Source organism: Macrosteles quadrilineatus, unplaced genomic scaffold (genome assembly GCF_028750875.1).
Source record: "Macrosteles quadrilineatus isolate MER2022 unplaced genomic scaffold, UCM_ALF_1.0 Scaffold_4__1_contigs__length_99947679, whole genome shotgun sequence".
NCBI classification, from domain to species: domain Eukaryota; kingdom Metazoa; phylum Arthropoda; class Insecta; order Hemiptera; family Cicadellidae; genus Macrosteles; species Macrosteles quadrilineatus.
The window spans coordinates 35,275,420-35,289,342 of record NW_026542597.1 but is presented as its reverse complement, the minus strand read 5'-3'; the positions used below and the strand labels follow the sequence as shown (position 1 = coordinate 35,289,342).

The 13,923-nt window shown below is 34.8% G+C and overlaps 1 protein-coding gene across 5 annotated transcripts in view; it reads left to right on the top strand.

Moving 5' to 3' along the window:
* The window catches only part of LOC128993494 (period circadian protein), a 59,675-nt gene that overhangs the window by 20,452 nt on the left and 25,300 nt on the right, over positions 1 to 13,923 (top strand). For 3 of the 5 annotated variants that reach the window (XM_054417440.1, XM_054417438.1, XM_054417441.1), the window contains exons 2-9: positions 580 to 669; positions 1,516 to 1,584; positions 3,475 to 3,631; positions 8,156 to 8,279; positions 9,784 to 9,881; positions 10,586 to 10,787; positions 11,561 to 11,662; positions 13,412 to 13,618. In XM_054417440.1, coding sequence (XP_054273415.1) covers positions 580 to 669; positions 1,516 to 1,584; positions 3,475 to 3,631; positions 8,156 to 8,279; positions 9,784 to 9,881; positions 10,586 to 10,787; positions 11,561 to 11,662; positions 13,412 to 13,618 — 1,049 coding nt within the window. The remainder of the gene's footprint in view (positions 1 to 579; positions 670 to 1,515; positions 1,585 to 3,474; positions 3,632 to 8,155; positions 8,280 to 9,783; positions 9,882 to 10,585; positions 10,788 to 11,560; positions 11,663 to 13,411; positions 13,619 to 13,923) is intronic. The other 2 variants (XM_054417439.1, XM_054417443.1) reach the window with 2 other exon arrangements.

Below are 13,923 nucleotides of genomic sequence, written 5' to 3'. Positions count from 1 at the left end.
GTTTCCATTTTGAAGTCGGCAGATGAACTATTCAATTGGTTGTTACCAGCTGATAAGTTGGTGAAGCATAACAATTTTACCTCTTTTCTCTCAATCCTTGAACCATACCTTTACTGATCAGTTACTTTACCACACTGGTGATGTATAAGTAAACAATGCAGTAAAGTGAATCTTTTCAATTCTATAAATTGAATTGAAAAAGTTAGTTTAAAAAAATTGTTGTAAGCATTTTCTCTCCTCTCCCTCAAATAAAAAAAAACATAAGATGTAATCGGACACTAGATGTTACTGGTGCTGACTTCATAAAGGGCTTTAATAATGTATATTGGTTTTTACATATATTAATAGTTCTGGTTTGCTTAATGTATTATCAGTTCTCTTTTACTTATTTTTAATTAAAAAACCCCCTGTGGTCCTAGTTAAAATTGTGATGTTTTGAAATTTTTAGGCTTGTTACTTGGAAAAATCTGCAGTTGCTGGTAAAGACCTTATAGCTGTTGTTTTATTGATTTTTGGATTTTTGCCTCTTTGTACGGAATTGGTTGCTGAGTAAAACTAATCAATATCTTTCTATTACAGATCAGAGAATGAAGAAACGGAAACGAATAAAACAAAGGTGTCGGACTCGGGCTATTCCAACAGCTGCAGCAACAGCCAGTCCCAGCGCAGGTCAGTGCTAAAGATACTCTACGTGTATAATGAAAATAACATTAGTGCAGCATTAACATTAAGGTAACAACGAGGTATTTTTTCTAAAGCATTACGGTACTTTAATTCATCTCCACACTTTTTTACAATTTTTCTATTAACTCCAAGCACCTCCTTAATCTGATCAAAAATTACCTTAAACAGTCCGAGCATTTATTTACCAGACTTTCCCTTAACTTTTCTTATGTAAGCCCCATGAATTTGCCCATTAGTTCCAGTTGTCTCAGCCAGTTTAAAAAATTCTCTTCGCACCTTTGATGTTCTCAGACAAAAAATCTCTTCTATCAGTCCCAAAACTTTTCCTGCCGCACTCAAGCTTCTTAGCCTGTGCTTAATGCCCTCAATTTGTTCCAATTCCAAGAATTTCCTCAGAATTTTCCAGGTATTTCTTCAGTTTGTTCCAAGTGTCTCTTCAGCAAATCCCAGATATTCATATCTGTTCAACTTTTCTCAGACATTCTCAAACATTCTAATATCTGCTCTGATTCTGTCAGCAGTTCTCATAATTGTCCCAGACCCTCCAAAAGAGTTCTCTTGCCTTTCTCCAGTACTTTCTTAGTCACAATTTATAATATTGCATACTATTTCGCAATATTGGCGAAATTCAACAATAACATTTCACATATTCTTGCAATATTCAAACGTGAAAATAGAAAAAAACAAGTGGTCATCAAAAAAGTTGAAAAAATAAACATTATAATTTTAATATTAATTTTCATCACTGGCTCTTGGTGCTTCATTTAGCTTGAGTAGAATAACTGCATTACTTTTTTATTTCTGTCACTCACTGTATCCCTCATGTTTCAGTAACAGTTCCAAGTCTCGCCACAGCACCTCCAGTGGCAGCAGCGGCTACTGTGGTCATCCGTCCTCCAGGTATGTTATCTGAATACAACTTTTGTAGCACAGAGAGGTAACATTCAATGGTGAACTCAAGTGGTGTCTAGAGCAAAGTCCAACACTGTCCCTTCGCCCACATGTACTACAAGCTCACGTTGGAGGAAGACCCTGTGCCCTGTGCAATAGGAATATCCACTCAGAGCTCGGCGCTCTCCTCTTCCTTGCTCGTTACAAGTATATATTACCCGCACAACATAACAGAACTGAAAGCACATGTTTGGCCCATAAGCCAGTTTCCTTTGTACCTTACTTCTCTGTGATTGTAGCGTAGAACCATGGATTAATCTTAAACGTTCACATGCAATCCAAAGTGGACAGAAATCCTACAAGAACTATTTCATGGACAATCATCCGTTGATCGTCATGACATCACAGCAAGGGTTTTCAAACAAAACTAAAATCACTCATGCATTGTTAAGCATTGTGTTTTTGGTGAGATTTATTCAATAGAGTGGCTAAAACGTGGATTACCTCATGCACACATCCTTATTTGGTTGGTTGAGAGAATAAGACCAAATGAAATTTCATATTGATGTTATTTGGCCCAGGATCACTTCTTGAATAAGCATTTTTGATATTTTTATTTCATTGTGTTTCACAATATTACCTGTTTCCGTATGTGATCCTATATTTGTTGTATAGAGCAACCGGTTTCAAGGTTATAACCTCATCTTCAGGCTCTTGTTGTCACTCTTGCGAGATCGTCGAGTTTTATAAACACACAAAAACACTAACATTGAAATAAATAAACACGAGACATTGACAGACGAAGACAATTAACATAAATTCGGGAACTAGTTCCACACACGACGCGGCATGGGCAAACGTTCAGCCAGTCATGACAAAACGTTTGCCCATGCCACGTCGTGTGTGGAACTAGTTCCCACAACAAATATAGGATCACAGACGGAAACAGGTAATATTATACCATTTTAATACAAATGAAATTGATGACGTGATATCAGCAGCAACTCCTGATAACGAAGAAGACCCACTCTTACATGAGGTTGTTATCAGATATATCATTCTTGATCCCTGTGGAATATTAAATCCCAATTCTCTGTGTATGGTTGACAACAAATGTTCAAAGCTATATCTAAGACTATTAATACCGGAAACTATTACTGGGAATTATTATGTTTATCCACGTTATCGCTGCCGATCCACTAATGACACATAAATGTAGAATTTTGCAAATCCATAAAATCTATCAAATATATTTGCAGGTATGTGAATAAAGGAAGTGACATGGCTGTGTTTGGAGTTGCTCCTGAAAATTCCAACGATGAAATCATTCAATTCAAAATAAGCCGCAATGTTAGCAGTAACGAAGCGATGTGTTTTTTCTATTGATCTTTATTCCAGATTGTATTTAATCCATATAAATTAAAATTAACATATATTGATACAAAAGACAGGACAAAAACTGTCGGTTTTCTAGTTTTTAATGAAACAGCTCAAACTATTTCATTGCACATTTTAAAAGTCTGTTACCATACACGGTAAGTAGTTAAAGTTACATAACTTTAAAACATACCTTAATAAACTAATAACATCACCCACATCACTCTAAAAATTATAGTTGTAAAGAATAACACTTTCAATTGTCAAAAATATTGATAGATAATAGCAACTAATTAATTTATTTGACAATTGTTTCATACTCTTATTGTTTTATCGACAAGTCAATTTCCCTTCTTTATATTTAGAAAATATAATTGCAAATGTATTGTCTAAATGAATTCATGACTTTCTCAAAGGGATAGAAAAAGAGATTGCAACAGCAGGTACTAATCATTTTTGCTAGTAGTTTAGATAACTCAATTGGCACAAAATTGTTAATTGATTTTGTATTACCTCTTTCAGTGGAGATGAGAGCCTTAAAAATAAGAAATCAAAGGTCAACACGATCGCAGACATGGCTGAGCATGATGAGGAGACGGCAACAACAGAAACGGCTTTCACCCCTCCACATCCTGCGGACGCCGAGAAACCTGAGACTAAGAAAATTGCACCTTGTGTGGTGAGTGTTGAACTTAGTGTCTCTGTGGATACTCTTTGGTATTATACCGACCATCACCATACCTAATAATTATAACCTAACCTAACCTTACCTAACCTAACCTAAGGGTTATTAGGTTAGGTTAGGGAAATTCGGGTCTGACTTAGGGGAGGTACGAATGAGGCATTTAGTTCAAAATTCCTCCGCGAACAGCGCTGTAGTAGAGAGCACTTTGTCAATGAAGGTTTACTATTCGCAAAAATAGTTCTGTTCATAAAATAAAATTATAAATGCCTCAAATTCAATTTTATAATTTTTTAATTATAAAATTAAACTATCATAACCTAACCGAACTAATCAAACTTGCTGATAATTAAATAATATAAAAAAGATTAGTAATAGAAAAAATAATTATGTTTATTAAATAAAACTAGAAATTGCTCAATTAAAATTTTATAATGACTTAATAATAAAATTAAACTGTCATAACCGAACCAAACCAACCAAACTTGCTGATAATGAAAAAATCTGAGACAAAAAGTTAATGCAACCAGCGAGATTCGAACCCGGGACCTCTTGCACGCCAGCCCGGCACGCTAACCACTAGACCACCGTAGCCGTTGTCCACAAACCGTATTGTTACGGTAATAGCGTTCCCTCAGCTAATAAGAAGCCCACAGCTATCATCGTAGCCTCTTCCGTACCTCCCCTGAGTAAATACCGGGAAATTCCGTTATTTAAAATAATTAAAATCTTATTTGGAAGTTGTTTTATTGGTGTGGTCTGTATGATACCAAAGTACCTCTTTGTGTATAGTAGAATATGAATTATATATCAAATTCTACTACCTGCACACCTCCCATGTCTTAGAGCAGTGCAAAAACAGTCCTGTGGCTGAGCTAGTATGTATCTTTATCTAATACTTCACAGTTACAGTAGTTTTTATTTTGTCTGTTATTATGCATGTTTTTTCCGGATGATGGATTCAAAACAAGAAAACGTTCATGGCTCTGATATAAAGCAATCTTACAGTCTTGAATTGTTTAATGGAGAAACTGTAATACTATAATTTAATACTATAAATTAGTGTAAATAACTGCATTTATCTGATCTTTTATGTTGCGTTGTGGCAACCAGCTTAGACTCAACACTGGAGTCATCTTCGGGCTAGTACAGATGTTATTTTGTCACTTTGAAAGTTGTCAACATTAGTAATAAATATAACACACATCGCATACGCACACGGACATAAAAAACACAAACATTTAATGACAAATACAAGAAGATAATACTGTAGGTAAGCAGGACACGACATGATTGAACAGAAGTTGTGTCTTGACTATTTGCCATAACACAACATCAAAGATCACATAAATGTAGGTATTTACATTAATTTATTGTGTTTAAATGTGATCAGGAGGCTAAAACTCAATAGAATTTAATTTTTTAACCTGTTTAGGGGTGTTATCCAATCTATTATTATACTTTTGTCAAACCTTTCTACTTGTCCCACCTTGCTGATGCCAGGTTATTTCAGTTAAGAGTCTTCATCACCCTCGGTGTAGTTGCGTTTTGGGGATATGGCCTTGGGGGAAAGGTGTTGTGGACGGGCGGGTAGCGCGGGGTCATTATGCATGCCATTCTGAAAACATCGTAAACAAACGACTACTAAATCGACACATCGGTGATCCATCAAGTTTCATCAAGTCACTGGGCCTGAGTCAAGTTTTTTAAAAGGCTAGTAGCGCAGTAGCCTCCGACAAAACATCTTAATTTCGTCCCCTGTTTCAGACGCCGTTTTTCAACAGATTTTATTGAAATTTGGTATCAATGTCAAATCAAATCAAATCAAATAATTTATTGTCCATAAACATAAATACAATGCATAGAAAAAAAGTCATAAGTGTCAAAATAAAAGTCATCAAACATCAGTTTCAAATGGCCTAAAATAAAAAAGAATACAATTTCAATGTACATAAAAAAACAATAAGAGCTACCTCTTAGTGCACATACCTGGGATCAAATTAGATCACTAAAAACTGTAGTTTTCCAAATTTGTATGCCGAATCGGGATTTAAATCTGAAATTTTTTATGAATACAGTCTTTATAAAATTAGCCAATTCTTCAAAGCAATTTTAAATTTAGTGCCTTCTAATTCCTTTATATTGTTTGGCAGGTGAATGAAATAAATTGACCCCATCACATAAGGACTTCGACCAGTTCTATTGTAGTTCCTCCTCACACGGTGAAAATCATCCTTACGTCTCATGTCGTACCTGCGGAGTTGACAATTTTTACTAGTGTGCTTTACATAATTTTTCACAAGCATAATTAATTGATAAATGTATAGTCCATACAAAGTGAGGAGATTTAAGTTAACAAAAATATCTTTACAAGACCTTTTATACCATACTTTGGCTATCAGTCTGATTGCTCTTTTCTGGAGAACAACAATTTTATGCAAATTACAGTCGGGAGAACTTCCCCAGAAAATAAGGCCATAAGACAAGAAAGGAAATATAACACCAAAATAAATTCTTTTTAACGTATCTGTATCTAAATAAAAAGATATTCTTCTGAGGAGGCTGATTCCACTTAAAAGTCTTGACCTTACATGTGATATATGATTCTTAAAAGTTAAGGTCTGTTCTATATATAGTCCTAAAAACTTACAGCACTCTTTACTTTCAAAGATCACATCATCCTTAGCTAAAATCTATCAGAGGAATGCCTGTACTACTCAATCCGAAAACTACAATTTCCGTCTTATCAAGATTGACTTTGAAATTAATATTTTCAAAATATGAGCTAGCTTTATGTACAAAATCGGCCATGCCCTGCTTGAGTTCATCAAAAGACTGAGCCCAGCATATACCTGATGTGTCGTCAGCATACATACTAATTTCAACGTTATTGATAGCAACTGTAGTTGAACAGTTATATATTAGAGCTCTAATACCTAAAAAAAAATTGAAAATTAAAAAAATTATTAGTTATATCAGTGTTTAAAATTCACTCAATTTACGTTACTTTACGATTTTATTATCCCTATACTATTGATTTTCTTGGATATATCATGTAAGAGGGGTCTCTAGAACCAACATTAATCTGTAAGGAAAAAAGTTTTAACATTATATCTTTACACATTCCATCCGGAGCGAGGGGCGTCCAAGGCATGTTTTTATTGTTTTTGCAGGGACAAAGAAGACTCTAAACTTAAAGACTCTACTATTAAAGGAATTTTTATGATTTTGCAATTACAAAATAAATATAAAAAAACATGTAAAAGCTGAGTTTAAAACACAACGTTATAGATTTAGAATGCAGATTTTATGCCACTTAAGAATGTTTTGGTCATACAGCTGCTATGCGTGGCTTGAATGAAGAGCATTATGGAAGTCCTATAGTTTGCCTTTATACATCACGAAGGGCTGCACGCTGCACAGCTGTACAGATAGTGAAGTGTATGGAATCAGCAATACACCTATGGCACGCCGGTCTTGTGCAAGAGCACATCAGAGCTTTAGTCCTCAAGGTTCTGGGTTAAAATGCCTCCAATCAATAATGTATTTAAGCTCTACGGAAAGTTAGAGCTCTGTTTAAGGCTGCACAGCTGTACAGATAGTGAAGTGTACAGAATCAGCAATACACCTATGGCACGCCGGTCTTGTGCAAGAGCACGGGACTTTAGTCCCCAAAGTTCCGGGTTAATATGCCTCCAATCAGTAATGTATTTAAGCTCTACGGAAAGTTAGAGCTCTGTTTAAGGCTGCACAGCTGTACAGATAGTGAAGTGTACAGAATCAGCAATACACACCTATAGCACGTCGGTCTTGTTCAAGAGCACGGGGCTTTACAGTAGTCGCCAAGGTTCCGGGTTAAAATGCCTCCAATCAATAATGTATTTAAGCTCTACGGAAAGTTAGAGCTCTGTTTAAGAGTCGGCAGGACCGCCGGCCATCTTCGATTTTCTGCCCATAACGGCAATGTTAATGGTTGAAGCATATTACAGCATAGTTTATTGAGATAAAAAGTTGCAAAATATCTCATTTGAAAGCTATTGAAACTGCGGATGTGATTTGCTATCTACTTTTTAATTTTAATTGTTATTATTTTGTCTAACGACAAAAATATATTTACTTAAACTGTGATATTTTTCAACCTCTAAAACAAAAGTTTAAAAAGTCCAAAAATCAATTCACACGGAAAATATATTCTAGAATCGCATACAATTTTCTGCTCGGTAATCAAGCTTACGGTCATGATTAATATGATTCAACGTGAACGCATGGTTTTGCTGATCGGCGCTAGGACAACCACTGTTTAGATAGGCATTTGACGGTCAACAACAATGCAAAATTATTGACTCTGTCCGACACTTAAGCCTAAAGTGACATGTATTGTTGGAAACGGGATGGAGCCAAGCTCCTAGTTGCAAATGGAGAAGATAATCAAATTGCACTCATCGATACAATAGGTATCTCTAAATGAAATATGGACCGAATTGGTCCTAATGTAACACTATAGATGTAATTGTTTTGTAGGACCCTGCAGTGTTGGACAACATGTCCAGCCCCACTATTGAGAGTGAAGCTCTTCAAGTTGCGGTCGTGGCGCAGACATTGTGCTGCATCAAGACCAAGACCACCGAACAACCCCTTGGTAACGGTACTTTGATACAATCGTAACGCTGTAATGTGTAGTGTAATCACTAGTGCATGTGTTGAAATAAAAGTAACCAACCACACACAATTCAAGTATGCGCTACAATAAATATAGGATCAGCTGATTTTGCCAATTTTTAATTACTGCTCCAATTGGTCACAATACTTGAAGGTAGCACGAGTTTTGACTCCTTTAATCAAGCCATTGGTTTGTAAAGTAGGTTGTTAGTGTCATAGTCCACACATTGTTGTACCTTATACAGTTTTCCCAACAGCTACTAATGAATTCAGTTGAATTCCATGCATGATTGGATATGAATTAACAAATGTTTATATGCGTGATTTAACTTTTCCCACATCCAGCGTTTTTCTAAATTGAAGTATTCCGTCTCAAGATTGCCAAATTGGCTGCTACCGGCAACAAAATCCCTTTGAGAAGTGCTACCTCCAGATATTTGTTAAGGTCGCAGTGGTTGCCACATCTTTAGGTTGATTATATTTTTCTTGTTTGAGGTTAGTTTTTACTGGTAGTGGTAGTGCTAATTACTGCAGAAAGGCTTTTATGATATGAAATTAATTTTGTTCATAATGAATATAGGTTATATATGCAAGCGAAAAATCTGTGATCGACCAAGAAAAATATTTCATTAAAAGGTTGAATTTGTCTTATCTCTTGAAAAAAAAAAAGAAAACCGTCTACTATACTGTCTTCTAGATAAAATATTAGTATTTATGTTATTCATATTGTCTCACTTATTCTTTGGTTCTGATACCTGAATATCTTCTTAAGTAATTGAAAATTGATTCCTTCATAAACATAATCACATTTAGAATTAATTAGCGGAAGAGTATTAGAAAAACTAGTGTGAAAGCCACCACTTACTTAATCATGAACCAGAGAGTATGATTTATTTTTCAGGTCTCAGTGTTGGTATGCCTTCACGCAACTGATTTCATCCATCATGTTATCATCCTTTTTTGAGGTTTTGTACTTCCATGTTTGTTTGGTGTTTAAGTGATTAATAAAGCAAACGTATCCTATATAAAATTTGTTGTTTAGCCAATGTACACTTTTGTAACCATCTTATAATATCTTTTAACCACCAGTTTATTACAAGTTTTACTAATTTTTTTTCAATGGTGGAATCTTAGATCATTGCCTTTAAGTAGACTTCCCATTCTTATGTCAAAGCTGTAGCCAGATTTTTGCTAAAAATTAACAAAGTGATTTGTAATAAATTCCAAACTGAAAGTTGCTGTAAATTATAGCAATTTTTGACGCCTATCAATTTTCAATTATCAAGTATTTTTATGAAGCTTTTCAACCATACTTGAATTTAAAAATCTGCTACATCTGGTCCATACGTGGTATGTCTACTTTAGTTCTATCTAAATGTCAATTATTATAGTGGGAATAATAGTTGATGTTGTGTTTTGCTGTTGGTATCACAGATGACCATTGTAGTTGCCAGTGTTATTAATTTCATGTTTCGCTGTTGGTACTATAGATGACCAGGAGATGGCAACTCCGCAGCCTGTTCCACTTAAAGAGCTACAGAGTTCCGAGCTTATCATCAGTGCACTGAAGGAAGACATCAAACATGAGGTTTGTAACATCTAAAAATAAGTTTAAATTATATATAAAGTAAACTTGCAACAGTCTGTACTAATTTGGGGACCGAGTTGTCTTGGTTATTGAAAGTTATTAAAATAAACTATATTAAAGAGATCCAGCGATACTCCAGAAACGCTGGAGAATTTTCACAAAATGGTATTTTGATATTTATTTACATTTGTGACATGAGAAAACCCATAGTGAGAAAATTGCGTTTGATATCTGGTACAGAATGTTAAATATCTGTCCTACTAATAAAATGGATTCCTGACCATAAGCTACTAAATATATAATCTTTTTTATTTAAGTCCATGAAGCACCTTAGTGAAGAGTATCTGATTTAAAATCACAATACTATAGTGTCTAGTCTAGGTACCTGACTAAAGCCTTCACTCGTATGAAATATCACGCATGATTATTTTGTATAAAACTTATAACTGCTTCGCCGTATTGTATGTTTACAAAATTTAATTTCTAATCCTTTTTATCAAACCTTTTAAAAATTAAACTCTATTTATCATCTATTGAAGATGCCCTATTAATCTTGAGATCAAGTAGTGTGGAAGGAATAATATTGTATGGTTCTACAAAGTCTACCAGCTAAACTTTTAGCGGTCTAAAATGAGACTGCATGTATTCTTATGTTAAACTTGTATTCTTACTTCACAAGAGAACAAATCTCTGGTTGTTTGCAGAAAGAGTTCTGCGTTGTGGTGTCACTGTCCGATGGAACTGTCGTCTGTACCTCACCGAACCTAACAAACGTCCTCGGCTTTCCCAAAGACATGTGGGTCGGAAGATCCCTCATCAACTTTCTTCATCCGAAGGACAGAATCCCGTTTGCCAGCCACATCACTTCGGCAATGGCTCATTCCCATTTCAAGCAGAACAATTCGAGTGAGTTATATTTTTTAGAAATGTGTGGTATTTATTTGAAATGTTGAGTAGCTTACACGGTTTTAGAGTAAATGATATAAGCTTCACTTACAAGTAGTAGATGTGCAAAACATAACTGCTCTCAAGTGGCACAAAAATATGGAGTGAGTAAACCTCAAATAGCATATCACTTTTAGTGCAAATTTAAATTGATGAATCATTCAAGCTAGATGCACTAATATATCTTCCGATATTTACTTGCCTCATTATCACCTGCTAGCAGTGGTCTGTATAAACACCAGTCACACTGGAGTCCAAGCCACTTTATTTGCTGAGCTCAAGTTTTATCTGGTGCAGCGTTTCACAGCCTTTGAGAATTTATACTACATCTTAACCTGTTGTTTCGTGTTAACATTCTATTTTTGTTCAAGGTTTGGATTTAACCTAACCTTAAACGTTTTGTTTAGTGTTTGACAGACTAATTATTTATTTTCTTTATAGTAACTGTAGGAAAAATAGAATGTGTAACGCGAGCACAAAGTGCCTTTGCTGCACTTGAGAAACTTTCCACACTCTCCTGCGGCTCATTCGTAAAGATATCTCTCATGTAAAGGAAAGTGCCACTTCGCGCCCTATTTGCACAAAACCATTTCACTGAGTAAGAAACATTTTATTACTTCCTCTGTATGCTGCAGTTATATCAAATCAATGATGCTCTTGTAGCTTCTACTCACCACTAAATAAACCCCTTACTGTGTAGTAGTTTCTGTCAATGACGTTGCCTTTTTTTCTAGGAACTCCATACACCCCCCAGGGCCTTAATATCAGCCAGCAAATGTCACCTTCTAAGATCTCACAACAAATCAAAGACTCAGAACTAGAACTACAAAACCTTGGTATGATTTCCAAGGGAATTGTGTTTAAACCTGTGCCCAATAGTGGTTGCTTTGGTGACAAGTATTTATAAGTTGTTTATTTTATCCATTTGCTAAAAATAATTACACACCTTTTTGTAACTCACTTGAAACGAACAAACAACTCACTAACTGCACAAATTCCATTCATAAAAATTATAAATATTCATTCCTGTTGGTTTTATTTGGAGTATGATCATGTTCCTGCAATTGGGGGTGATAATAACCATAGTGCCCCGATCCTGGAGAGATGACATAGAAAAGTGAAGTAAAGACTGAAAATTTATTGTTTGCCCGAATAACAATCATATCAACTTAAGATTTTTTTAACAAACTAAAGCTTCCCTTGCTGCACAGAAGGAAAAATCCCGTCTCAAACTGAATTAAAAAAAGTATTACAATCCTGTCCATACCTACTGAAAAAAACCAAGTAAAATCAAGAACCCACTGTATGATCTCCATTTCCTTAAGAGATACAATGAAGTTGCTAAAACTAGCTGAACTGACCAGTAAACTTATTAGTATTATTAGTACTTATGATATATGATGATACTAGCAGAGTACCCGTCCTTCGTACGGGGTTGGCATAAGTTTAAATTGCTTATTGCAGTTATACTCAAGCTTTGCGTTTGCAATGGGGGAGGACAAAGTTTGATAAAATTTGCTTCTTTAAATTGACGGTATACTATGGTATTACACATCTACCATAGCCATAATGTTCTACCTCTTCACCTAAACAATAATGAAAAATAAAGTATTACAAATTTAAAAAATCACAAATTATTCATGACATTAAAAACATAAACATAACTGTAAACAATCCTACTTTGACAGTTCTCATTGCGTATCACAGTTGTTTGTTGCTGCTTAGTTCAAATAAGCTGTTTATATAAATGGAAAAAAATATAGTGCTGCACCCTGTTGGTAAATCTTATAACTTTTTAATGCTTTTGTATATCATAGAACCAACTTTTTTAGTTGAAACAGTTGACTAAATTCTTTAATTCCCTTTAAATATGAATACTCATAAGGTTAACATGGGGAACTACAGAGCCACTGGGGCGGAGCCCGAAGGGATTTTTGAGATAAGAATATGCCTATATGTTAATGAATGTGTTAAGGAATGTGAGCTATCATCATGCCAATTTTCAGCCCAATCCATCCAGTGGTTTATGCGTGATTGACCTTCAAACACACAAACAAACACACAAACTTTCACATTTATAATATTAGTAAGAAGTAAGATAAGATAAGATTTTTCAATTAATTGTATTTTTGTAGTATCAATTTAATTTACAACAAATTAATTTGTTGGAACTAAATTTTGTTTTATTAAACTATTTTAGACTAAAAATAATTTTATCAATTACCTAGCCACGTTGATTAGTAGGTACATTATTTATTTGATCAAATAGCTCCATTATTCATATCGTAGTGAATGTAAGAGGGAAAAGTAGTTAGTATATTCATTCTAAACAACGTCATCAAATTGTAGAGGCTAATTAGTACTGTAGTTTTTGTATCACACAAGGGTGTTTGACCCCCATTTATTTTTGGCCGAGGCCCTCCCATGGAGCTAGCTCCTGTGAGAAGGTCTCTACAGCAATGACAAATTTCTTTGTATTAGAGTTCTTCCACTGTACTGAATTTGATTTGATTCCTCTTTTGACAAAGTGAAATACAAAACATGTTTATACATTTTCAACAAAATTGAAATACTGTGTTTTTCAGACATGAGTTCGAGCGAGAAAGGAGATGAATCCGAGTATTTTTACTGCTGGATCAGGAAGTACAGCAGTTTGATGACATCAGGCTTCAAAGTGGCCGACAAGAAGTCAACATACCTTCCTTGTCAGCTGTCGATGACCTTTAAGGAAGTTCCGGAACAAGGAGTATTTCTTGTAGCTACAGCACATATTGTCAATCCTTCTTATAAAGGTAAGAAATTAAGTTTAAATATTCCGTCTCAAAACTTTCTTTGGGTGATGATATCTCCCATGTTAGCAAGAACAATATTTGCAACAACTTGTTGTTTTTGATGCATTGCAATCGCCTAAGAGTATTTATGTTTACAATTTTACTTGAGTACCAATCAAATCTCTGTGCTGTGATCTGGTTATTATCTAGGTACTGCGTCACACAAAAAATATCAATCTCTTAAAAATATCTTTAGGGAAGTAGAGCTAAGTACAGTAGTTTTCACAGCAAAAGTGAGGTTTGACAGGTTTATTCTTTTCTGTTTT